The sequence below is a fragment of the Tympanuchus pallidicinctus genome, unplaced genomic scaffold, assembly GCF_026119805.1.
Source record: "Tympanuchus pallidicinctus isolate F22 unplaced genomic scaffold, pur_lepc_1.0 scaffold1, whole genome shotgun sequence".
NCBI classification, from domain to species: domain Eukaryota; kingdom Metazoa; phylum Chordata; class Aves; order Galliformes; family Phasianidae; genus Tympanuchus; species Tympanuchus pallidicinctus.
Window position 1 is genome coordinate 90,322,679 of NW_026294618.1, and position 26,187 is coordinate 90,348,865.

General features: G+C 40.0%; 1 protein-coding gene across 1 annotated transcript in view; it reads left to right on the forward strand.

Annotated features, from left to right (window-relative positions):
• Window positions 1-26,187, forward strand: part of TGFB2 (transforming growth factor beta 2) — a 62,680-nt gene that overhangs the window by 32,290 nt on the left and 4,203 nt on the right. The window contains exons 2-6 of the mRNA XM_052685384.1: window positions 7,158-7,321; window positions 21,342-21,474; window positions 21,589-21,699; window positions 24,059-24,233; window positions 24,767-24,920. Coding sequence (XP_052541344.1) covers window positions 7,158-7,321; window positions 21,342-21,474; window positions 21,589-21,699; window positions 24,059-24,233; window positions 24,767-24,920 — 737 coding nt within the window. The remainder of the gene's footprint in view (window positions 1-7,157; window positions 7,322-21,341; window positions 21,475-21,588; window positions 21,700-24,058; window positions 24,234-24,766; window positions 24,921-26,187) is intronic.

The following is a 26,187-nucleotide window of genomic DNA, read 5'->3' on the forward strand; positions in this document are numbered from 1 at the left end:
ATGCCATTTCTGTCTTCAAAGTGACCCACAAAGCCCCTTTTTGCCAAGAATCCAGTGCAAGTTTGCTAGGATACCTCCAATGGTTAGAGTTTTATTTTCCAGCTTGTCTTTGTGAACTCAACCTAATCCCTAATAGTCATTTTCCAGAGGCTAACTACATTCTCCTGCCAACTGCATTTTGATCCAAAGACCACTGGAGGACTTTTTCACAGTTACAGAAACAAAGAGCATAAAAAAGAATTATATAGAAGTGTCAAAGTCTATCAAATCCCAGAGCAATAGTAGTACCCTGAAAGAATTAAATATTTGAGTATCTGGAAACTAGGCAACCAGGTTAGTGAGCTATTGAGCTCATAGTTTTGACTAGTCTTTATTTGCTTCAGACTTGGTGGAATGATGAGAAAGTAGCAGCAAAACCAGAAGTTCCTTATCAGATTTTAAGGAATACATATCATAGTTGTATTTTCAGAAATTTTCTATCTCTTCCTCATTGTACCTAACTTTTCAATCAGGAGAACATCTTGCAGTTGATTACTTTTCATATGTTCTGATAGATCTTGGTGTATTTTAAAAGAGGAATATCAAGTGGTTCAACGGGGATATAAGTTATATAAGTAGTTGGAGCTATGAGATATGGTTTAGTAGCTTGTGGTACTAATAGGAATGGGAGGGTGGTTGGACTAGATAATCTTGCAGGTTGTTTCCAACCTTGCAATTCTGTGATTCTGTTCCCATGTAGACTTTCACTGATGTATATTTTGTAGACATGTGAAGCTTGACAGAGTGTGTAAGCAGAAAAATGAACCATGCATTTGTGCTATGTAAGCACTGCCAGGCATCTTAGCTCTGAGCACCTTGGAGTCTGCTAGTGATATTTATTGAGCCCTCGTAGCCAGTTTATGGAGTAATAATTAAGTGTATGCATTCCCTGTTGAATGGCAGGAGCTCATTGGGAGTTCATTACAAAGAAGAAAAGATCAGCTAATATACACTAATGCATATAGTTGGTCTATATAGTAGGAATTTACTAAAACAGCCTTCAGAGTTGGCCTCTGTTAGCATAACTGGTGGAAGAATCTCCTGCTTAAATAGCTACAGCGGGAAGACCTTTGAGAGTAAGGTTTGATTTCTTTGTTTTTATTCCAAGAGGAATTATTTCAGGACTGTAAGATGTGCTATCTTAGTGAAGACATGCTAAGGCTTCCCTATTTCACTGGGGTGACAGGCCCAGCAGTCAGTAGTGGTGGTAAAAGAGGAAGGAGCCATTAGATTTCAATCCTTCTTGATCTGACCTTTAAAAGAGCCATACAGCAATTGGATCCCCAAACTGTTCTCATTCTGTCTTCCTGATGAAGTTATCTCTGCCTTTGTTGACTCCTGTCCATCTCTCTTGTTAAGTGTTGGCTAACCAAGTGCACTAAGACTGAAAGTATTAGCTAATGTGACATCATGAATCATCTGTACTACTTTCCCTCAGATAAATTACATATCTAAGGTTCATCAAGTGGTAAATGCCTTGCCACCAGTTATTGGTGTGGATTCTTCAGCCAAAACAAGTGGAGTAAGAGTGCACAGACATTGTGCCATGTGTTGCACTGCAGATGGGTGCCTACCCTGTGCTGGCAGGAAGGCTGCTCCAGAGACAAGGCAAAAGCCTTATTCACTACATTGTCAGCAGTTTTGCTGTTTGTTGAATAAAATAAAATAAAATAAAAAATTAAGGATTTGCTATCAGTGAGCTGAAATCTGAACAGCCTAAATGGTCCTAATAGTCAGAGAGCTTAGGGAAGCCTGCCAGAGAGAGGAAAGCATAACAACTGCGTTTAATAACAATCAAGCTAATCTTGTAAATATTTGCATGTGCTGCTTCAAAGCTACTACATGGCCATTCATGTTCTGCAGTTAGAGAGAAGAGGAGGGAAAAAAGAAGGCGAGAAAAAAAGGGCACTCCATTTTTTGTAACTGCTGTAATAAGGAGTGGGCAGAGCACCAGAAAGAAAAGAAAAAAAGGAAAAGAAACCCTCCAAAGTTTAATAAACACAAAAGGGAATAAAAATAAATCTTTGGAGCATTTACTGCAAGCCCTTGATGGAAGGATTGGATTGAAGCTCTCAGCCTTTCCAGTTTGAGTGTATGTGTGATGTTGGCCTGTTTGGCCTCCTCCAAAGAGAATATAAAGTTACTTACATTGTCTATCTTGGGCTATGCAAATAATTCACTATTTTTGTTGTTTGTTTGTTTCAATAGCAGAAATGAAAATTCAGAGGAGAAAAAAAGCCCTTGTTTGGATACAATTGGATGTAGGAATTTTTCCTTTCCAGAAAATGAGCACAACTCTCTGTTGTGTCAGAGTGGTTTTTCTTTCTCTTGAAATGTCAATACATGTAGTACTTGTGAGAAAAGCCCTAGTTGGTATGACACAACTGTTGAAGACAAAAGTGGTGTCCTGTTGTGCAGGAGGTCCCCGACTCTGGGAGTATCTCTAGCAGAACATCTTGGGGTACAGCCTCCTTCAGTTCCCACTTTTGGCTTAAGGAAGTTCAAACCCATCTCACCTTCCTCCAGGAGGAGTGCCTTGGAATCTACTTGCTCTTTTGGATGGTTGGTGAGGGGATGTATGCAGTCTCCTGGTGGTGTTCCAACCTCCATCCAGGGAGGTGGTAGAGTTACCATACCTGGAGGTTTTTGAGAAAAAGGTAGATGTGGCATTAAGGGATATGTTCTAGTGTGGTCATAGGCACAGGTTGATGGGTGGACTAGATGATCTCAGTAGTCTTTCCAACCTTAACGACTCTATGATCCTATGATGATATTAAATGGGACAATGCTGCAGGCTGGTATCACTCACGAACACTGAACAAAGTCAATAAGAACTCACATACTGGAAAGCTTCCCAAGCTAGCAGTTTGAACTGTCCTGTATAAAGAAGCTGGTGAAATTTAAGCTCAAACAGGGAATAAAAAAGAAAAAAAGAATAAAGAAGTTAAACCTGCAATGCTCAGTGTTAAGCATGTGGAGCTGTTAGACTAAAGGAAAGAAGATGGAAGCTGCCTTCACCTTCTCCAACTGTGTTTTGTAACTCATCTCAGCCTTACTGTGATGAATGTGATTATGATTATTAGAGCTGAAACAGTTTTGTAGGGGTTGAATTAATGAGTAATTGAAAGATGATAAAAATGGAATCTTCCAGTGCATTTACTATTCCCCTCTCTCCAAACCAAAAGAAAATTGTTTTTTCCAAGCAACAGGAAACAATGATTTAATTCCACTCATTAATGATAATCTTTCAAAGAATACTTAAAGAATCTGGTCTGCAGTAGTGCACAAAGTTGTTCAGATTCATCATAGTGTCTACTGGAGCTATTTGGCCAAAATCAGAGTGAAATCTATAGATATCCAACTGCGACTACATAGATATATCTGCCAGGTTAAGGTGAAGTCACAGAGACATAAATTGCAGCATCTGAGACCACTTAAAAGGCTAATCCAAATCCTTCTAAACTCCATAGGGTTCTTCCCACTCCCTTGCAGAGTTGCTAGTCTCAATTCCCAGTCCTCATGTTGATGAATTTTCATGTGAACCCCAAGTGTGCAGACAGCCATTCTTTCACAGGGAAAGAGATCCAGCTAGTAAAAAGCCTTATTTATTTATTTATTTTTAATTTTTAGTTACCTACAAATAATGCGTCTTTTGTATTGATTTCCCATGGATGTTGTTGTGAATGATAGAATAGATCAAATTTCTTATGGTCTGTTGCAAGGTATAGCACTGTCTTGTGAAAGAGATGAAATTTATTTAAGATAAGAATTCATTCTTCTCCATTGCTGGTGTCCAGCAGGAGGTAAATACTCATTCACTGTGTATTGTTCATACAGACATGCAAAAGCATGCACACTGGAAGAGTATTCCTTCTCTAGCTGTTATTGTTTCCTTTATAAATGAAAGAGAGAAAAAATACAAATGTAGAGGTGGTTTAGGAAAATTCTTTTGGTTGCATATTCACACATTTATAATGTATGGTATCTAAAATACAAAAACTGAAAAGAAAGACTATAGATAAAGTCCAAAAAAGTTCTAAAATAAGTTAGAAGCTAAATATAAATCAACCAGACAGTTAAATAGGACTTTTGCATCTGAAATAAAATCAAGATGGACTGGGTTTGTCTGTGCCAGGGCAAGTGGCTGTCTGCTCATTTGGTTTGTCCACAGGGTAAGAAATTGTAGGCTGATGCCTCAAATAAATGATGGGGAAGGACGACTTACAACTCATCCTGGAAGCATCAATCTTATACATACATACTATTATGCCAAATTATATTCCTAGTAGGATTGGGTTTGGCAGAGAAACAAGTAGTAGTCTTAGAGTTTTCTGTAGCAGAAAAAAATAAATTTAGGAGATTATTTCCCTCTTAAATGAGAATGTAACCTCTGAACTGAGTAGCTTTCTTAAGAATTATCAAAATCTACCAAAATTAAGATCATCATCACATAAAATTCAGCTTTACTCAGAAGACCTTCATTTAGGTCTTCTTGAGGGAGAAGACTGGCATTGAGTGAGACTGGCACTTAGGTATTTTTCAAGATAAAGAACAATGCTGTTGAAAGACTAACCCATCCCTTTTTCTTTTACTTCTCATTATAACATTGTAGCTGGTGGACAACAATATTGATCATGATGCATTAGGGTTTATTTTAGAATACTGCAAGTGTGAAAAATTTGAGAATCATTTTTTTCCTAATTAAATAAAACCACAGGGATATCTGGGGCTTCAGGGTTGTATTTATACCCCTTGCACATTTGACCATATTGAAAGCCCTCTTCGGAAAAATACTCTTTCAGAGGATTTTTAAGCATTTTGAGAACTGTCACTTATAATGCATCTATAGTTGAGGCCTGCCTTTCTAAGATTTTTCTCATCTCTGTGATCATTTTTAGGATTTTTCACCTCTGAACATTCCATTCTAAAACTAATTTCGTTCAATTATCTAGGAGAATTTTGTGAATAATGTAAAGAGGATACATACACTTAGTTATGCTTTATTTTGTGACTGACCAATACTTTGTATTTATTCTGTAGTTGAGCCTATAAATAGTCACTTGAAGAGCTCATATGAACAGGATGTGAAATGTGTAAGAGCATTGCTGCCTAGTGCAGTTGGGGACTGCTACATCGCTCAGAGGTTCTGATTATAGGCTGTCTTAACATTAAATGTTTGAAAGGTGGTCCTAAAGCTAATAATGTATCTCATTAATATGAATAGGCATTATTAATGATTTAGTCAAAGTATCTTTAATCATTAATCATTAGAGGTAAAAGTAGAAGCATAAAATGGTCTAGGTTGGAAAAGAAGTTCAGGATCACCAAGTCCATCAACCTGACCTACTGAGTCCCACCACTGAAGCACTTTTTTAGTCCACACATCTCTTAAATACCTTTGTGGTTGAGGACTCTACTACTTCCTTGAGCAGCCCTTTCCAGTTCTTGACCACTTTTTTTCATGAAAAAATTCCTCCCAGTATCCAAACTAAAACTTCCTGGGCACAACTTGAGTCTGTTTCTTCATGCCTTATTACTTCTCAGCTGAGAAAAGAGACTGACCCCCCACTTCTACACAAATTCCTTGGAGATTTGGAAAGAGCAATGATATGAGGTGTCCCCTCAAAGTCCTCTTCTTGCTTTCTCCAATCTGTGCTATGTATAATACATCTGTGAAGAATTATGTAACTTCCAGAAGATAGTATTTTACTCCAGCAGTGGTTGATTGAACGGATGGCCTGGGTGGCCAGAGAGCTGGGACAGGCCCTCATAAGGCTTCAGCAGAATTTGTGACACAGCCTGGGCCCCTCATAGGATCTTAGTCGTTCACCTCTCTTAATGTACAGGCTGTTGTCTCACAATACTACATGACAAATCCTGAGCTATAAGACTAGTGGGAAAACTTAATATTTTATAATCATTATCCAAAGTCTTTGTGCTGGTGTGACCCCAAGGAAACCTGTGAAGTTTGCTTCCTCTGCTGAAAATCTTCTCTCCTCCCTTCCCCAGACTCCACGATACAGTTTTGATCTTCTGTTTCTTTGTACATTTCAAAATGAAACCTTTCTCTCAGCTTGAATGGAGATTTTATCAGGGCCTTTGAGTCATTTTGACTCATCCCTGAATTTGGCTCACCATGCCTACTCTGCAATTTGAGGAAAATCTTGCCAAACAACAGGGTGTGGAGAATGTCACACATACAGAGCATGTTCAGAGATTTTTGCACATGGTTTTCTGTTTGTGCTTTTGGCCAAAATTAAGTGGAACAGCCTCAGATGATCACTGAACCCTTCAGGGTAATCTGAATTGTGCAAAAGTACTTTGCTGCTTAACCTCAGTCAGGGTTTGCAGCTACAAAGGAGGAAAGGATTGCTTTGAAACCTAAACTGATACTTTTGATATCATTACTGACGACTTGATTCTGTTTTTCTGCTTTTTTATTTTTTTCCTAATTTCCCTGCAACATATTAAGGATGATTGGTTAAATTTATGAGTTCTACTGTTTGCAAATGGTCAATATGCATGTAATTCTATTTGTCTACTATCTGCTTGCTTTTTTTTTTCCTTTTCTTTTTTCTCTTCTATTCCTGCCCTTGTTATAATGAGAATGAATATTTTATTCCAAAAAAATCTTTAATAACTCAGTAGAAAACAAAACCTGAAGCTGACTAATTTATATGCCATGCCCTGGGAGAAAATGGATGTTAGAGAAATACAGATCAAACGATTTCCTGTTACTTGTCTTCTTAGTATATCTCTTGTGAATTCCTTACAAGTCTGAAGGCAATTGCCAGCTACAAACTGTTAGGATTTTTTTTCCAATTTGTAAGCATCCAGGATTTTCCACCAGTTTGTCAAAAGAGTGGGGTTAAATGCATGCCCTGAAGTAGAGATGGAAGTAATTGTTAATCTCTATTAATTTACTTTTCCTGTAATCAAACACATGTGGTGTTGGTTTTTTAGGGGTTAAATTGTTAATGATACTAAATTGGCCATTGGAAATTGAATCATGCTACAAATATTTCCCTTAGTGCCTTCCGGCTGTCTTGTATTGAAATAGATGAAAGAAAATGTATTTTATCATTTAAGAAATATATAATTGCATTGCCTTCTTGCAGATGCCATCCCACCAAGCTATTACAGCCTTTACTTCAGAATCGTTAGATTTGATGTCTCGGCGATGGAGAAAAATGCATCCAACTTGGTGAAGGCTGAGTTCAGGGTCTTCCGCCTGCAGAACTCGAAGGCACGGGTCTCGGAGCAGCGAATTGAGCTGTACCAGGTAGGGCTCCAGCTGTTACTGCTGTCTGTCAAAAGTAGTTTATTTTCTATGTCTCTCCTGGAAGCAGCTTCATTCAAAGTCTTACAAAGCTGAAATATGCACGCTTTCTAGAAAAGTGTGCCTCGGGACTCCAGCATTCAGCTTGACTTCTGTATGGTGGCCCAGGGCTTCGAGCGAGGCAGTGGAAAATTCAGGATTTGTGGAGAGGGGAAGAAAATGATCTAAAGATTTTTTTTTTTTTTTTTTTTTACTCTGTAGTGTCATTAAGACTTTTCTCTCTTTTGTTTGTTTTCTGATTGCATTTTCCTGTTCAGTGGTAACATTAAATGATTTATGAACTCGATCAGATGACGTCTCTGAAAGAAGCAAATTCAGTCTTTCATAGAAGCCATCACAACCCCACAAAACTTCCTCTGTGTGTAAACAAACTCAAGCAGAGACTCCTCTAGCTAGATAGTGAGTCAGCTTGCACACATGCTAAATCCATTAAACTCAACTGCAAGGATTCTGTGCATTTGTTTGTGGAAATACTGGCTAGAGCATATTTTGTGTAAAGCATAGTTCATCTTGCTGAGAAGCTCAAAAGCAAAAAGGGATTCGACTTCCAACAGTTATTTACTGGGTAAAACTCATGATTGTTCCATCAATTCGGCACTTGTTCAGCTGAAAACCTGCTAGGCAGAAAGCTATCCTGTAAACTATACCAAACCCCTCTTTATTTCTGTTTTTGCCACCCTTATCTGCTGTATCTGAGCACTGTTGTGAGTATGCAACCCCACAGAGCCTGGGTCAGATCCTGTGGGTGCAAATTTAAGTTAATCATCACCCTTACTTTCAAAGTTCATATTTTGCTGCCTGATTTGCTTAAGCACAAACCTAGCTGGGAGTAGACAGAGCAGAATCTGTGCTCGTGCTTCTTGATGTGACGGTATAAGCCAGACTGAGACTGAGGGCAGGAAACGATGCTCTGGGATTTTAAACATGATTTAAACAGGACAGAAGTGCGATTCCCCGCTGAATGGGGTTCAGGTCTGCAGGTGGTCACCGAGTGCTTGCTGTCAAGATTGCAGCCTGGCCGTGTGCATTCCGTGAACTGGCAGGCAGAAAAGGTGCCTAAGTAGCATTTCACTTGTTAAGAGAAGTAACGGAAATCTTTGCTGAAAGCCACTGGTGTGCTCAATGTCTGACAGCCATCACAAAGAATTACTCTATGAGTCCCTGTGATGGTGTCACACCAGCCTGTCAAAACAATCATATATTCTGTCTTGACCTCACTGTTCAGACATCCTAAATGGAGATAATGGCATCTCTGGGCTTTCTGAGAGCTGTTAATCACACACCTGGAAGAAATACAGCTGACATTCCCTGAGCTCGGCTCATTGCACCTCCATGTTTGAGGAATGTGGGACAGAAAGGGTTCGGCGGAGGTAGGGAAGAAAGGCCCTTTGCACAGCTGGGAATTTGCATTGTGATGAGAAACAGCTGGAGCTCACTTGAGAGAGGCTGACTCCAGCAAGCCTGTGCCCATGAAAATAACTGACACCTGCACCCACAGCAGATACTTGGCTTCCTTATATAAATATATAGCCAGTGAGTAAGGCAGAGTGGGTGGAGATATACTTGGTGAAACACTGGGTAAGTAATGAGTGCAGGCTATTGTAGATAATGGGGCTTTTCTATACCTAGTCAGATGAACCAGGGGCAGCAAGGTGAGTGTGTTTGTGCTGGATTTTCATTAGGCATGTTACTTGCTGCCTTGTAGAGAGGCAAGCTGTTCCTGGAGTGTTTTTTTTTTCAGGGAACTCATCAATTAGTAAGAGCTGTCTGTTAGTGCTTTTTTGTGCCACTACTCTGCCTCTTGGTCGTATTTACCCCTTGCAGTCTTATGTACAGTACTCTTCATGCAGGTGTTATGTTAGCTCTGTGTTGACTTATCTGAATTGCATGGATTTCTTACCAGGAGTCCCTCAACCTTCCTACATCTCTCCATCACAATGCCTGAGGCTGCATGCAGTGTTTAACAGGTGTAGCAAACACAAGAAGTAATGGGAGAGGAGGCTTTATTGTAGGACAGTGCTATAGAAGAATCCTAAAAAAGAATATAAGTTTTAGAAGGTAAAACAAGGGAAGTCTGAGGAACAGAATGTAGGAAAGATGTGCAAGGTGATGCTGGAAGAAGTTCTGTATTGTGTAATGACAAGAGTGACTTACAAAGAGTGACTTAACAGAGGACCAAACATGGGAGGTAAAAGAATGGGGAGTATGCCCATTTCAGTGGACGTGGGAGAGAGAAATACTTCTTGTAAGGGTTGAAAACTTTCTCAGGTATATTTGCCTGAAGCATGAGAAGCCACGCATGGAGACAGAGCCTCTTAGAGATTGCTGGAAGATCTGGCAAGTGTAACTGCTGCTCCTCCTCCCTTCATAAGCGCTGTTTCCTGTCTTGTGAGATAGTGCTGGGCTTGCCAGGGCTGTTGTGCCCAGAAGCAACAATGTGGTTTTTCATCTTGCATAAGCAACATTTAATTATTAGTCGTCCCCCCCTTTTTTTTTTTCCTTTTTCTTTCTTTTTTCTTCTCACCAACTTTCAGGTTGCCTTGTTTTGCTTTGGTGAACTCTCCTTGATGAGAGTTTTTGAAATTCCTCTCATACCTTTAATTTCAGGGAGTTGATGTTCCTGTGTCTTGTCTTTTCCCATTAAGCAGGAGGAGAGAGGCAGAAGTGTCCTTGGGAGAGCCAGAGCTTGTAATTCATTGGGAGGCTGGGATCCCCTGCACACATGTAGGTACCCCAATGCAGTCTAATTTTGGCCAGTGGCAGTTTAGTAGCAGTGTATATACTAGTGGTGCAGAAAGGAAAATACTTCTCTGAAAGCATGCGTCAGGAACAGCTAGAGACAGATGTGCAGGATAAATAGGAAAAAATAAGCAAGCAAAGCATAAATATTTTTTCTCCTGATTCTTTCTTTGTGTGGTCCTCTGACCTTAGAGATCTACCCCTTAAAATGAGAAAGAGATGCAGCACTGCACCTTTCAACCAAGTTTTCCTCAGGCTGCACTTGGCTTCTTTTTCCAAACCACATCAGAGGAAGACTTTGTGTTTTCCTGCAGAGCCCTGATTTGCACTGACTGCAGGAAGGCAGTCTGGGGCTGTCTGGCATGGCAAGCCTGGGCTTCGTGCTCCCAGCAAGACCCCATCCCACCCAGCATAGTTAGATGCAGAGGACCGACCTTAATGCATTTATTTGGTTTGTTTGTCCACTGGGCAAACTGGCTGTGCCCTATGGTGCGAATGGGATTCTGAGCAATAGGTTCTGGAGGTGAATTCTTCTGAGAGTGAGGTAGACATATGCCATCTCTCGGGTCCATGGGTAGCCTGGCAGCTTGTTGGCTCCACATTCACAGTTCCCTAGCTAGGATGTTTGCAGACTGCTTGGGAGAGTGTATTCACAGAATTCCTGGACCGAAGTTAAGCCCCCTTTCAAAGTGCTGGCTGTCCTCTGTTCACTTCCAGCTGAGTGCTGAGCAAAGCTCTGACAGCAGCACAGTGAGACATGCTGCACCTCGCCATCCTCCTCCTCTCCCGAAGCCGGGAGGGAGCAAACGGTAATCCCCAGGAGCAGAAACAGTTTCTTTAATGTCTGTTTTCAACCAGAATACTTTTCTGGGTATTTTAGGATTAGTCAGTCACATCTGTGTGTTCCTGTGCAGATGGGAAGCATGCATATTAAGTAGTCTTAATGATGGGGAGGGGGAAAAACAACAAACCTCATAGAAATGGGAATTAAGCTTCTTTTATAAGACTGGTATAAAAGCTTCTGTCTTTTCTTGGCTCTAGTTAAGTGAAACCACATAGAATTTAATTCTTTAAAGGCACCATCTTTTCTGCTAATTCTTCTGCAAAGGTTAATCCCTAGTTCTGCTGAGCATCAGCACATTGGAGAGTGGGAAGCTGCAGAGAAGGAAGGAAGCAACAGAACCTCAGAGGCAGCGGCTCCATACTTCACTTTCCACTGCAGCATCTTCACTTGATGCACTTCTTAACGTGCACCAAGCCTTCAGAAAATACTGAGAGGATAAAATACTTCTAGGGGAGGGAGGAGGAGTAATATCAAATAAACAAGTTTCAGCATCCTCCAGTGGCCCTCACTATGTTTTTAAAGATTTATGCCAAATGCAGGTTTTATTGGAATTTGATCAGATAAACCTCGGTTGCCATGAGAATGTCTCTGTTCATCAGTTTTCTTGCCCGCTTTGAAGACTTCATCACATTTTTCTTTTATTAAGGTGCTTCTGTATTTATGAATAAAGTACCTGCTCCCTTTAGAAAAAGCTTGCCTTTTATGAATGAGCATTCCAAAAAATAAATGGGCAGCACTGCAAAGCTGGACAAGTGAAAACCCTTGTGGGGTGAAAAACAGTACTTCAGTATTGTTTTTGAGATAGTTTTATTGTGTACAGATGATCAAACAATGACAAGTAATGACTGCTTCCTCTAGAAGCAGTACCATGTTTTGGTACTGCATCATAAAGCATCACAGAAAATACATCCAAAGAGCTGGTTTCTAGTGTCATTGTCCTAGGCTGCCATGTGTTGTAGTTAGCTACTGGATGGTTAATGGGGGTCCTTACCATATGAAGTGTCCAAGGTTTGTGCAGTACCAGGCTAATGCCCAGGAGAACACTGCTTTGAGATGTAGAATTGAAAGCCACCAAGAGCAGCAGACCTTAGGTCTCTCCAGCTGCTTAGGAGTTGGACTCAGTGATCCTTATGGGTCCCTTACAACTTGGGGTATTCTATGATTCTGAGTTGAGTATGGTCCTATCTATGCTGAGGGCACCCACAACACTTGTATGGGGCACAGGAAGAAGTGGCCATCTTCCAGACAATATCAGACCTGGTTTCTTTAAGGGCCTTTCTCCTCTGTTGGAGGTATAAGAAGGAAGATGCAGTGGAACATATTATCCCACTATGAGTCAGATTTAAATTTAAACCACAGTCAGTCTTTCAAATGCCTTCAGTTCAGACAGTGTCTTGTTTTTCAGTTAGGGAATACATTTAAAATGAGCTGCTATAGATTTGGGCCAGATCTCAGCGGTGCAAATATGAAGCAATTTACACTGACCACAGTAGTGCTGCTCCAGATTGATCGCAGTACAATCGAGAGCAAAGGGACTTTGCCCTTTTTTTTTGGCCCCAAAAGTGCCATCTCTCACACTACAGAACAAAATAGCAGGAAGAAGTTTTTGTGGCACTGAGCTGGGCGAGAGATATCTGGGTTACAGATATCACCCAGTAGCATTCAGTTCTAACTGACTGCCATTGCTCTGCAATTGCATTGCATCTCAAGTGGTATATTTGGATCCCACAGTTTATGTATTGCTGTCCTGAAGCCAGGCCTTTGCACGCAGATTGGTTGTGAGGTTACAGTGAAGTGGCAAATGCGCAGTGCTTTTTGAAGTGCTAAACTCAGTATAAAGTGTGCACATAACTTCCTGCTTTACCCACCCAACCCAACCCCAGCAACAGAAGATCAGAGAGGGTTAAATTTCAGTGTATTTCAGTCAAGAATTCTTTTTTAATTGTTATTCCAAACAGTGTACCTACAAAATACTCAGTATGTTTAAGACCACATGTAGAGTACCTTTGGCAAACACCCTGAGCGTGGGTGAGGGGAAGTATTTATCAGTGTGTCATATTCTCTGCCATCTAACAGCTTATCTCATGTGCAGCCAGCTCTTACCAGGAACTGCGAAGTTACTGAAGACAATTTGAAGTGGTACATAAAACACTATTAGCTACTGGCAAGAGCTGGTGCCCTACTGAAATGTAGGGCTCTGGGATGATAGATTTATTACAGTTTGCGGTGTGTGTACATTATAGGGAACGTAGGGATGTAGGACATAGGTCAGAAATAAGCCTCTGAATTCAGATTCCTGCTATTCAGGTTGCAGTCTGGCAAGGTAACCAAATGTACAGACATGCCCAAGTTTTAACCAACACTGCAAGTTGGTAGTTATTATGCTGGGCATATCAAGCTGGTGCAAAAAACACCATCAGAGGTGAGCAAGGAATTGAAGAAGGCTGGGGAGCTTTGTCATCAGAAAGTTAATCTCAGGGCTAGCTAGGGAATAGAAATGTCTGGAGGTGAGGGAAAAAAGCAGCACTTGGGTCCAAAATATGAAAACTGTGCTGTAGAGCCTTGCCATACTTAAAAGCAAATGACAGGCCCTCAGCAAAAAGATCTAAAAAAAATAAAATGAAAATCCCACTGTTATTCAGCGGTGATGATATAACAAAAGGACTCTGGCCTTCTTTTTGCCCTGCTACCTTGTCCAGTAGTGGACATATGAAAAAAAGATATGGATGAGAGGTATAGGAAAATGATGTGAAGCTTTGTGGGAGAGGAGAGCCTATATGAAGAAGAATAGATGATGGAAGAAAATAGAGGATAGGAGTGGTTTGTGCGAGAGCCTGTAGGTGGTGGGAAGAGATGTCTGTAAGGAGAACGGTGATAGAAGGAGAACAGTGCAGACAGGAGGAAGGAAAGAAAAGGAGTGACTTGTGGAAGAAGACATCATTGTGGAAGAGGCAGAGATCTGAATATTAAAAAAGCAAAAAAGGTTTCATGCCAAAATATTGCAAGAAAATGCATGTGAGTCTGAAATGTGGCTATCAGGCAAAGGACTGAGGAAAAGGAGGGGGCTGGAAGAACTGAGCTCAGAGAGGAGGTGAGCAAAGAGGTACCCTGCTGGACACATGGTTTGGCTGGGAGACAGAAGAGCCCACTCTGTTTTTGTTGACTTTGGCTGCTCTTTGTTGATATTTTAATAAAACATAATCTGCCTCTGGCAAGTTAGAGCTAAATGCTAGATAACTTTACAGGATTTTTTTGTATTGCTTCATTTTGCATAAAGTCTTTGGAGCTATCTTAAAATCTCCTATACAGCAGGAAATTGCGCTCAGTATTTCAAAATCTTCCAGGAGAAGGACCCCAGACCCTCTATTCTTATTTATTGCTTTCACAACACAGTTTTCCTGCCTGCTTAAATGTAAATGAATCTGAGCAGCTGCAGGGCTGCATCCCCACCATACCCAGCACATGTATCTGCCACAGCAGGTGGAAGGCCCTGCTTGGGGAAGGAGTGGAGAGGAAATCCCTTCTCAGTCTTCATCCTCTTCCCTGAGGCTCATCCCCTCGCCACAGGGTAAAGCAGTGAATCAGCCACAGCAATTCCCTGACATACTTCCCCTTCTTTTTCTGACCTGCTTTAGCTGCACTTCTCCTTGCCCCCTCACACTTCACCTTCTTTTACCTTTAAGCGAGTAGCAGCTGATGCTCAGGGAATTCTGCCACAGCTGTAGTCCATCCAGATATAAATGGGGCTGGGTTATGTGTGCAATATGTTCTTTTTATTTGTGAGTTTGCATGAAGAACGTGTCTGGCAAGTTCTGAGCAGATGGATCATACAGCTATAGCTTTTTTTAAAGACTTTGGCAAGTACTCCATACCTTTGTATTTTGGCAGGAATTCTGCATTTCATATACTAGTCTCTAAAGATTCTGCCCTCAGTATGAGCCTGATTCAGAGACCTTCACAAGTAATGGAAAGGCTTCCACTGATGAGCAAGGGGACTGTAAAGCCCTTTTAACTCTGTTACACTGAAGGCAGTTTCTGAATTACTCTTTTTCAAAAGCGGTTACAAAAGAAGTGTGAAAGCCAGCACCAAGAGTTTTGGAAAAAATACACAGTCCCTCTTGCACCAGTGGTGATAAGAAGGTTAAGATTCTGATAGCTGGTAGCCATTTATCTGGTACTATATTGAAGTTTTGGCACTTTATAACGTACGTCTCCATATACAATGAGTAAGAAACTGGATGGCAGGGACTGTAGTGGTCTGCAGCAGAATTAAAGATTTACTTATCCTCGTGTCCAAAATAGAATCCAAGACCTTGAACTGAACGAGAGACTGAGAAAGGACTGAGAATTAGAGTGGTCCTTTTTTTTTTTTTTTTTTTTTTTTTTTTTTTTTTTTTTTTTTTTAGCTTCTAAGCTTCAGGAAAGGGCTGGATGAAATCCATGAGAACTGTCTGAGGAGACCTTTGAAATCTGGACTGAGGCAGAGAAGTGATTCTTTCAGTAGGGTGAATAGTACATAAGAATTTGGAAACCGCAAGCAGCTGCATATGCAGACCTTGGGAATCTGGTTATTACTCTGCACCGGATTAGGCTGGAGTCCCCTGCAGTGTTCTACTAGCCCAGAAGAGGTTATCCTAGATGGCAGTTCGTACCCAGAGATGTTCTGCATAGTGGATTTATCTCTTCTGTGATGTTAACCATCATTAGCACATCATTTAGCACTGGATCTCATTGTTTGGACTTATTTGTTTTGTGCTCACAAGTACATGTCAGGTTATTTCCATTTCCATAAAAAGGCCCTTGAAGTTCCAATGGAAACCATGGATAATGATGATAAGTAGGAGAAAGATTAGTGAGTCTGCCAAAATCCTGTAATCCAAGAACATCACAGAAGTCTGAGATGACACAGAAGAGAAGGGAAGGAAGGAAAGAAGTTATCAGAGAGCCAACAGCATCTGGAGAGAGGAGATCAGACAGCCCAGAATAAATGGAAAGGAAAAACAGATTCATAGAAGGTTTTTACAAGATAATACCATCTTTACTGTTACGTGGTGATGGCAGATCCCATGCTGTCTGACAGTTATGACCACCATAAGTATGTGGGCAACACAGCAGACACAATAGATATTTTCAGGTGGCCATGTAATCTTGTTATTGTGTTTTGAAAATTCAACAACTTGTTTTAAGAAAACATAAGTCACCCAAAATATTTCCAAACAGTTAGTGACTCTAACTCTCCGACCCAGCTATAAAATGCCCTTGTTGCTGATGCTTGGCCTTTGATGTGTGCCTAGGGTTTTTTTTTTTTGGCTGCAGCAGATATATGTCATTGATGCATCAGCCTATGTATCAACACTACTGGACCACTGGACCACATTTGATTTTCTTTGCTTGCTTGCTGGGAAGGTGATGAATTTATTAGCCAAAACTGTTCCAGTGTAAATTATACTTAATAGCAATTATCCCATTCTTTTGAAATTTACTGTGGTAACTATTGAAGAATAGGAGTAGTTACTGGCCAGGCAGTCAAACCTGAAATAAACTAAGCAAGTTGCTGTTGTAGAGCTCTTATTGTGTGAGAGAACCAGTGTCTTTCTGACAGCTTTTTTCCTTTTATGAGTGCAGTGAGTCATGAAGACATGCTCTTCTGCTGTCTGCTCTGAGTGGTTATTGTTTAAAATATATACACTAATGTGCTCATTGAATTATCCCCTACTTAAGCTCTAATAAATGAACAAAGATCAATTCTAGCTAGCAGAGCAGGTCCTCCCTTCAAGGAATGAGTAGTGGGTAGAACACATTTAGAGATCCAGTGAAGAGTAAAAGATTTCAATGGGATTTGTAAAGTACTTGTGTTCTTTTGGGCCTGATGAGAGTGGCATGTGAAGGCACTCATCATAGAGATCACCAAGTGAGCTTCTCAAATGCATAGCCATACAAGCAAGAGCAATGCTTTGTGTCTGTCTGGCTGCTTTATGATTGATTTCCCGCAGTTACCTGCAATATTCAGGTATCTGCTGTTGCGTTTTTCTTTGTCCTGCTGGCAGTAGCTGTGTGTATATGATAACTTGAGATTTTTCCTGGATAATTCTTTTCCTCGAGTGCTTTTAAGAGGGGTCAGAATAAAAAGAAAAAAAGATGAGCAAAGTTTGAAATGCATGCCCATAGTAATGACAGCTGGAAGGCAAGGCTTGAGAATGCAAACTACTTCATCAAGTAGAGATTAAAGAAGTTTTGGCTAAATATTTGCCTACATGAGAAAGGAAAGAAGGAAAGGAAAGAATTACATACAAAAGGAGACAAAGCAGACAAAGCCAAATTGTTCTTAAAAGTAATAGCAGTGATACTGAAGGAAATTTATTCTGCATGCTGTGCTGGAAGTCTGCTGGATATTCCTTTTGCAACCATTCTACCTATTCATCTAATCCTTTCCTAATAATGTGATCATATGTCTATGCATAATCCTTTTCTATAAAAGGCAGCACTGCATTATCACTTTGTTGGAGAAGAGACTAAATAAAGAGATATATGTGGAAGAATATCCCCATGTTTAGAAACTGTAAAGATTTTGCACAACCTGAATTTTGAATTTTGTTTATCTTGAGCTTTCACTCATGCATGTATGAAGGTGTGCATGTTCATACCTGCATTCATGCAGTTTTTGTGCACTGTCAGCTACTTGTGCATACACCTGTAAGTGAGGGGGGTAAGATGATTTGTGTGGAAATTCTGTCTCTTATTTAGCAAGTGATTGGATGGCATTTCTGTGTGTAGATGGTATGCTCTTCCCCTACATGATACTCACAGCCCTGAAAGCTCTAGCAATCTAGGTCATAATCCGTAGACATACAAAGTCCTCCTGCCTCTTGAAGGTAGATTTTATGGATGTTGTTCCAGGAGGAAATGAGAAAAGACAACTACAATTTTAGTTCAGTCTTCTTTCTTTCTAGTGTTCTTTTTTCTTATGTTAATTTACTTGGAGCACTGAAAACTCTTGGACAGACATTCACCTTTCAGGCACCTTGCAGATACAAGTTGAGCAACAACATTTTTGATTGTGTTAGATGTGGTTGCAATGGGCTAAGCATAAAGGCAAGGCAATGTTTACAGACAAAGCAATGTTTATAGGTAAGGGTAATATCTCTTCTAAGAGCTACAGTGTAGTTGGAAGAAGTAGACAAGCTTTCAAGTGCTGGAGCTGCAAGGCATACAGAAGGCTTTTCTTTTTTTTTTTTTTTAAACTAAACTAAGTTGATCTAGTAGGAAGTATATCTCATGTAATGTTACTGGGAGTGTGTTTGCAGAATATATTGCAGAATATATTGTTAACCTTAAGACTTTCTGATAGGTTCCCACAAAGAGGCCATTTTAATTCTCGCTGTGCAGGAAGTAGTTGCTTCAGTGTGGGTGGAAATAGGATGCAATGCAGAAAAGTGAAGAGTCTCATTCATCTGGTGGGTTTGTGGGAGGAAACAGACTGATGAGCCTAGGATTTTATCATCCATTAGCTCTGTGTTAGGACTGCAATTTCCACACACACACACACACACACACACACAAAAAGAAAAAAAAAAAAAAAAAAAGGAAATGGAAACAGTGAGGCTAAAAGATCATTTTTTCTTGAGGTTGAAGAAGGCCTGCTAATTTCGCTGTGTGTGGCACTCATATTATACTCAGCAACATTTTGCTTAAGAATTACTAGTGCCTGTTTAATGCATGATGTCAGTTGTGGAAATTACTTATGCTATACTTAGTTTTTTTACTTTTTAGCTCATTCCTCATAACTTTTTTTCCTGAACACACTACATAAACCATAAGGAGAGAAGCCTAAGTTTCAGATACCGTAGACATTGAAGGATGAATTATATTCAGCTCTTTTAATCTACTCTGTCCATCCTGTCCTTCAGTTCTGAAACGTGCAGTCACTTCTCTTATAATTCAGTTCATGGGTCAGGATGGATGTTTTATGTGCTATTGAATATGTGCAGTGATGATCTCTTATACTTCTATAAAAGCCTTTCATGTCAGTTGGACAGTGCCGATCCTTGACTTTGTCCTTTCATAGGAGTGAGATTGGGATAAAGACATTCTCTATTGGATACCAAAGCACAACTGAGTTTTCAAAACACTTCTAAGACCAATTATAGTTAACAGCAAGAGATTACTTTTGGCACATTGCTTACTTTTAGATCCTGACATCACTGCCAAAACTGCGAGGCATGCAGTTTCTGGAGTCAGTGGAAAGATATGACTGTGCAGAAAGGAAGAAAAATTAGCCAAGTTCTTGTGTCCCATTTGCTCCCCTGCCCCTGCACCCCCCAACACATCGCTGCAGAGCAACAGCTGCATTACGTCCTCAGAAACACTTGAGTTGACCTGATAAAGACCAAAGGGAAGGCAGAGTTATATTTGTACTTCTCTGGGACTTTCCCAGCATTGATTTTGGGTTGTCTCATCTCTCTGGCACTTCTGGGCAATGGTAGTCCCCTTGCTGCTGCCAGATTCTCTGTAAACAGTTGTTCAAACACTTCGTTTGAAGGGTGCCCTGTAAAAAGGACTCCTAGTGTTGAATGTTTGAGTGCCCTCAATTTCTACTGGAGATGTGAGCATCCTCTACTAGTGATGTTTGTTAATTTTCTGGATCAGGGCCAACATCTTCTCATATCTTTCTTCTTCTCTTCTCCTGCTGTAAATGTGATGATCAGGAGAAGAGCAAGGAGCTTATCAGATTGCGGCTCTTTTTGTAGTACAATTGATACTGTAGGAGCTGCTGCTGCGCTGGTGGATTTTGAGAGATCCAGCACACCTCGGTGTGGTATTCCAGATTCCTGCATCACAAAACTATCAATGTAGCAATAACTTGGAAACCAGAAACTTTTTAGCAGCTGAAAGCCCCATTGTTTTCATCCTAGAGGTAAGGTACATAGTAGCAGCCTATGCTTGTATGTGAGAAGGTAGTCAGTCACTCAAGTTGTTTAGATACAAGGAAGGCTGTGAGTACTTGAAATTCCAGGCATGCAGTTCTGTGCCTTGAAGGGGAGGAGCTGAGGATTTTTGTATAGGTAATTTTTATTGCATGCTCAGCAGCAAACTTTGCTGAAACTTTTGACTCAAGTACAAACACAGCTGGAATCCAGGTTTGGACAGAAGCAGAATCATCTGTTGCACAGATCTTTGTGTGGCCATTATTCACACCTGGCTGGTTTTGCATGCCCACAGACAGTGCTTTCTTACTGTTCAGTGTGTAACCAGTACTGGAAGTGCTGATGATCTACTAATATATCTTCAGTGCATAGACTATTTTGTACTTCAGCTTTTGATAGCACAGAATCACGGAATGGTTGAGGTCCTCTAGGGGTCATCTGGTCCAACCCCCTACTCAAGCAAGGACACCTTGTTGTTGCCCAAGTGGCTTTTGTACATCTCCAAGGGGGAGAATCCACAACCTCTGGGCAACCCATTTTAATGTTCTGATACCTATGCAGTAAAGAAATATGTATTGATGTTCAGATAGAACCACTTGTGTTCCAATTTGAGCCCACTGCCTTTTGTCCTCATGCCGGGCACCAATGAAAAGAGCCTTCTTTGCATCATCTCTTCAGGTATTTACACACATTGATAAGATTCCTCCTGAGCCTTCTCTTCTTCAGGCTGAAAAATCTCAGCTCTCTCAACTTCTCCACATTGGTCTTCATAGTTGGCACTCTGCTGGATATACTCTAGCCAGTGTGTTGCTAAAGAAGGTGGAATAGCCTCTGTTTTGATGTTCCAGTTGCTGTCATTTCCTTGACCACTAGTGTTGCAGGACAAATTTTCAGTGCAGTCATCTTGTGTGAATTATCTTAGGAAAAAGTATATGATGCCATGTTTTGCTTGGGGACAAAAGCTTATTTTCTTGAGGTGTTTTTTTCATCACCTTCCTCTCACCAAACACCCACAGATTCCTTGTAAAGCAGGAAGCAAATACAGGCGTACTTACTTGGATTTTGAAAGTCAGACATCATAACTGCAAGATACGCTGCAGTAGCAACAGAGCAGAATCATGACACGGTAGCCCTACGAGGACTTTGAAGTGTGGAGCAACTGATGGTTATTCTAAGGGAGATGAAAAAGACTTCATTAGCCAAGTACCTTTATTGCAGTAGTCAGACTGTTGAATCCTTGTTGCTGTTGCCATTGTAATTGACAGTAATGATTCTGTAGAAACTAAGACATACTGTACTTTCTTTCAGTAATGAAAACTTGACTGAATGTACATCTGTTGCATAGAAATTTGAGCTGTAATAATTTCTTCTGCTCTTTTATAATGCTGATGGTCCACTTTAATGCAAATCTGATAAACATTAACTTGCAGACAATCATATTTGTTATTTCTTACAGGTTCTGAAATCAAAAGAATTATCATCACCAGGACAGCGCTACATCGACAGCAAAGTGGTTAAAACGAGAGCTGAAGGAGAATGGTTGTCTTTTGATGTCACTGAGGCTGTGCATGAATGGCTCCATCACAGAGGTGACAAGCAGTGTTTTGTCTTCACTCCTGCCCCAAATTGTCATTTATTAACTCAGCAGCATTTCAGGCTCATTCCACTCAAAAACTTATTCCACTTACTTTCATGTTTTGCAGACAGGAACCTTGGATTTAAGATAAGCTTACATTGTCCATGCTGCACCTTTGTGCCTTCCAATAATTATATCATCCCAAATAAAAGTGAGGAGCTTGAAGCAAGATTTGCAGGTAAAAACTGAAAAAAATATATTTTTTTTACTGTTATGTAACTGACTCGGGAGGCGGGAAAGATCTCTTACATCTCTAAAATAGAATTTATGATGGAAAACTTACTTATTTGAGAATCTAGAATCTTAACTAGTGGGAAATTGTGTTAAGGGCACAAGGGTATAACTGTCAGCTGAACTGTTCTAAAACCAACTGAACTACTCTAAAACCAAATGGCACGAGTAAGCTGTCTCATTCCATGCTTGCAGCTGCTGTATGCGTAAATATCTCTGTTAAAGTTTGCAGCATCCACGCTGGATATATATGCACATATAGTTTTGGATTTGGGAAAGACTAATGCACTGTAGACCATCCACTGTTGGATGAGAAAATTTACTGAATACTTTCAGAATAAACCCTTTGCTGTCCATCCTAGCACTGCAAGTGTTCAGGCTTCAGTAGAGAAGATTATTGAAGAGTCCAATTAAGATAGTGTTTGGCACACACGTAAGCTGCTTGCAGTAGATGTGTATGAGCATGGTATGTTTTAAGAATATTGTTTGAAAAGCAATACTTGTTATGGCAAATTTCTAAACTGTAGGTAAGGCAATACTAAGCTGGTTTTCTTACAGAGGCACTTTCTTTTTTTATGAAGGACCCCAGTATTTGTAAATACTTGCAAAAGTGCTTCTAGCTGTTTGGAAGCAGTGAGCAACTCCAGCATTTTTTTTTTCTTTTTCATTTATATCAGTAATATTAAAATTCATCTGAGCAATGACATCAGTTGCTTCAGAAATAAGTGAAGAATAGGTGCCAGACTTGAATAAATGTGCTGCCATGCTCCACTCCAAGTGAGTTGTGGGTTGAAGTAGCAGGAGGGGTATGTCTGTTCAGTGTGCTCCCACTTCAAGCAGTGTAAGTCTGAGTCTCAGGTGAAGTCAATAGAACTACATTACATAGTACTGGTTATCTCAATACATATACTCTCCATCACTGGCCTTTGCAATTTATTGTTATTCATATATTAGTTGCACAAATGCTCTTTATGCTGATAGCTTGGTAAAAACTTAAAGATTGGATTGAATAAGTAATAAAAAGAATTATGTAATAAGGGTTATGGATATATATGCTTTCTGTGGACAGCAGACAAAGTGATATATAGTAAGCATAAGCTCCAGTATGTTTTTGAGCCATTCAGGTTTCACTTTGTAATAGGGAAATGTTATTTAACTGATGATGCCAGAATTATCATCAATCAGTGCTTGAAGTAGAGCCTATATTAGAATCAACTCATGCTGTTTATCGAGTTTTCATTTATTCAAATATATCATGATTTGGTTCATTGGTTTTCCAAGGATTTGGCTGTATTCCTTGTCAAATATTACATTTATTTAACCATTGTTTCACTGCATTGGAATTTTTTTTCTCTTAAGTAAATATATGGATTGTAGATATGAATAAAGCCATTGTGTGCATTTTAAAGCAATGTTAGTATGATATTTGATCTTTGTATTTTTGCATGTTACAAAAAGTAATTTTTTCCTTTAGATAGCATTATCTGGTTCAGGAGGTTAATTTTCAAAAGGTTCTCAGTGACAGGCATAACATGAGCTATTTAATTCCTGGGAAAGGCTAAAACTTGGGTTCTGTTGCCCATCCTATTGCTATGATAAGAAAGTTAGTAAGGCAGTTAGAGTTTCAAGGGAAAATACAAAATATGAGATCATTGATTTCTATTGCAAGAATAAATATTTTGATCAATGTCCTTGCCATGATCATACAGAAGAAGGAGATAGAATAACAGATTTTTTTGAGAGAATTGGCAGAATTTAATAAACTGACAGTGAGAGACAGAGAATTTATAAGCATTAGAAATATGTAAATGTGATAGAGAAAACTAATGAGTTGAAAGTAAGCAGTGGGAAATGCAGGTTGATTATCCAGAGTAGCTTTAATACTATTACAAAGTTTAGAAAGGTGAATAACTGTTAGAAGACTGCAAGCTGTTAGAATACTGCCCTAAGTGAAGTACAAAAAGCATCGTTGCTTCGGGCATTGGAAACTGGTTTAAGCAATATAAATGCAATGGCTGAAGGGACTCCACACATCTTTTCTGTTATTCATTTCAACGATTTTGGTAAGTGTACTGACGTGCCATTAAGTGGCTAAGAATATGGAGGTCTGATACAATAGATGCATGAGAACTGTGAATATGTTTGGGATCTTGGGCTGAAATTTGGCTCAACTTTCCCAGTAAATGTGTTCAGTTGACGCCATTGTTGCCCAGGTTCTGATAGCATTTTTTTTTTAAGAGATGGTTTATTTAATTTGTGAAGAAAATAGCAACATAATGTTTATCACCAAAATGTATTTTTTGAAGGTATTGATGACTACACATATTCCAGTGGTGATGTGAAAGCTTTAAAGTCCAATAGGAAAAAATACAGTGGGAAGACCCCACATCTTCTGCTAATGTTGTTACCCTCCTACAGACTTGAGTCGCAACAGCCCAGTCGGCGGAAGAAGCGTGCTCTAGATGCTGCCTATTGTTTTAGGTAACTATGCATCTATATTTAGTATCCTTTACAAAACTGTGCCAGCTTCTGAATTGTAATGCAGTTGCTTATCATGCAAGCAAATGTTTTTTTATGGTAGGCATTTTACGGAGCGTGGCCCTTGTTCACAGACCCACAGTGTCCATGCCCAAAGGGTATCTGTCCAGTGTGCTCCACTCCCATGGAGACAGTGTCTGAAGAGGAAGGTTAGAACCTCAGAATGCAGAAACTGAGTTCCACCTGGAGTGATTCCCAAGCCTATCATCTTCATAGTTATAACCAAATTATCACCTCCGCTGTGCTGAGTGGGACTCAGTAGGACCTGGAGAAAAGTACTTCAGTGATCCTCCATTAGCTTTCTATAAGCAATTCTTGCCATGTATGAGCATCTCATTTCATTTACAGTATAAACTACAACAGATGTGATTAACTTGTTTTTAAATCATCATTCAGGGAGCAAACAACTGGTTTATTTTCGTTCTCTGTGCTGTCCTTGTGATAGCCAATGCATTTGTCTGTATTTTATTTTCCAGGAATGTACAGGATAATTGTTGCCTGCGTCCACTTTATATTGACTTCAAGAGGGATCTTGGCTGGAAATGGATTCATGAACCTAAAGGATATCATGCCAATTTCTGTGCAGGAGCCTGCCCATATTTATGGAGCTCAGACACTCAGCACAGCAGAGTAAGTAAATTGGTCCAGATAGTAGCCTTAGTTGCACCAGAGGAGATTTAGGGGGTGGATATTAGGAAAAATTTCTTATTGGAAAGAGAGGTGAAGTATTGGCACAGGCTGCCCAGGAAGGTGATGGAGTCACTGCCCCTGGAGGTGTTCAAGAAAAGGGTAGATGTGGCGCTTAGGGACATGGGCTAGCTTCTATTTTATAACTACAGGGTGAAATATGTTTCTAGGACTGTCATCAGTACAAGAGCCTGAAGCTTCCATGTGTTATCTCGGTAAATAAGAAAATATGACCCTAAAGAGGGACTTGCATGTGCCCTCAGACTAGAGTTGAAGCTGAAGTCATGCATTGATCCAAAGATACAGAGATACAGTTTTTTTAGTATGGTCATCAATACAGTGTAGGAATGCATCCTGTACTGTTTGTGACCATAAGCATGATACAGCTTTGGAAGGCTGACTGAAAAAGGACCAGTCAGTAAAGAGCATGAGTGCAAAATGGCAATGAGTTCCCTCCCTTGGCCAAGGCACTCAGAATGATTATGGGGCTGAGTCTTACCATCCAATTTTCACCTGCTTTATGAGTTGCTCTTTTTATATTGTTAGTGATCTGCTACCATGCTGAATTTCATGATGAGGTAGGGATAGGTGTACTTCTTCGAAAGAGGCGTTTATTCTTGTACATTGAGAATTTATTTGAGCAAGAATGACCTTGTGTCTGGGGTGCTTATGAACTGATAGATGGTTGGGATACAATCTTTTATTGTAGGGATTGGATGGGTTATTCTAGTCAAGTGCTTTAGAATGAGTGATACTCTGCTGTGAAGTGCTTATTTTTCTCAACTGTCAATATGGATGTCTAGACTGTAAATGTATGAGGCAGGCATTTGCATTGCAGTTGTCATAAAGAAAGAATTTCACCCTCAGGTCCGTACTAAGGATGATGTCTCCTTTTTTACTAATCTTCCTTAAAATATCAGATCAATGTCAGCCTCTTCGAGAGAGGCATTGCTTTCCTTTCTGTCTGTAAAGGCATAAGGTACAGGCCTAAGTGTAGGTATCTTTTGTAACTGTGAGTGGCTGTGGCGTTGTATCAGCAGTGGCTGTCAGCTGACAGCAGTAAATATTTTTTAATAGAACCTATGTTTCCATGCTTGTGTGGAGTAGTAGTGTACACTGTTGGGAGCAGCACTTGTTTTTAAAGGAAAGAGGAAGAATAACTGTCATGATCACAAATATGTGGTTTGGATAGTCACCCAAATAGGCAGAG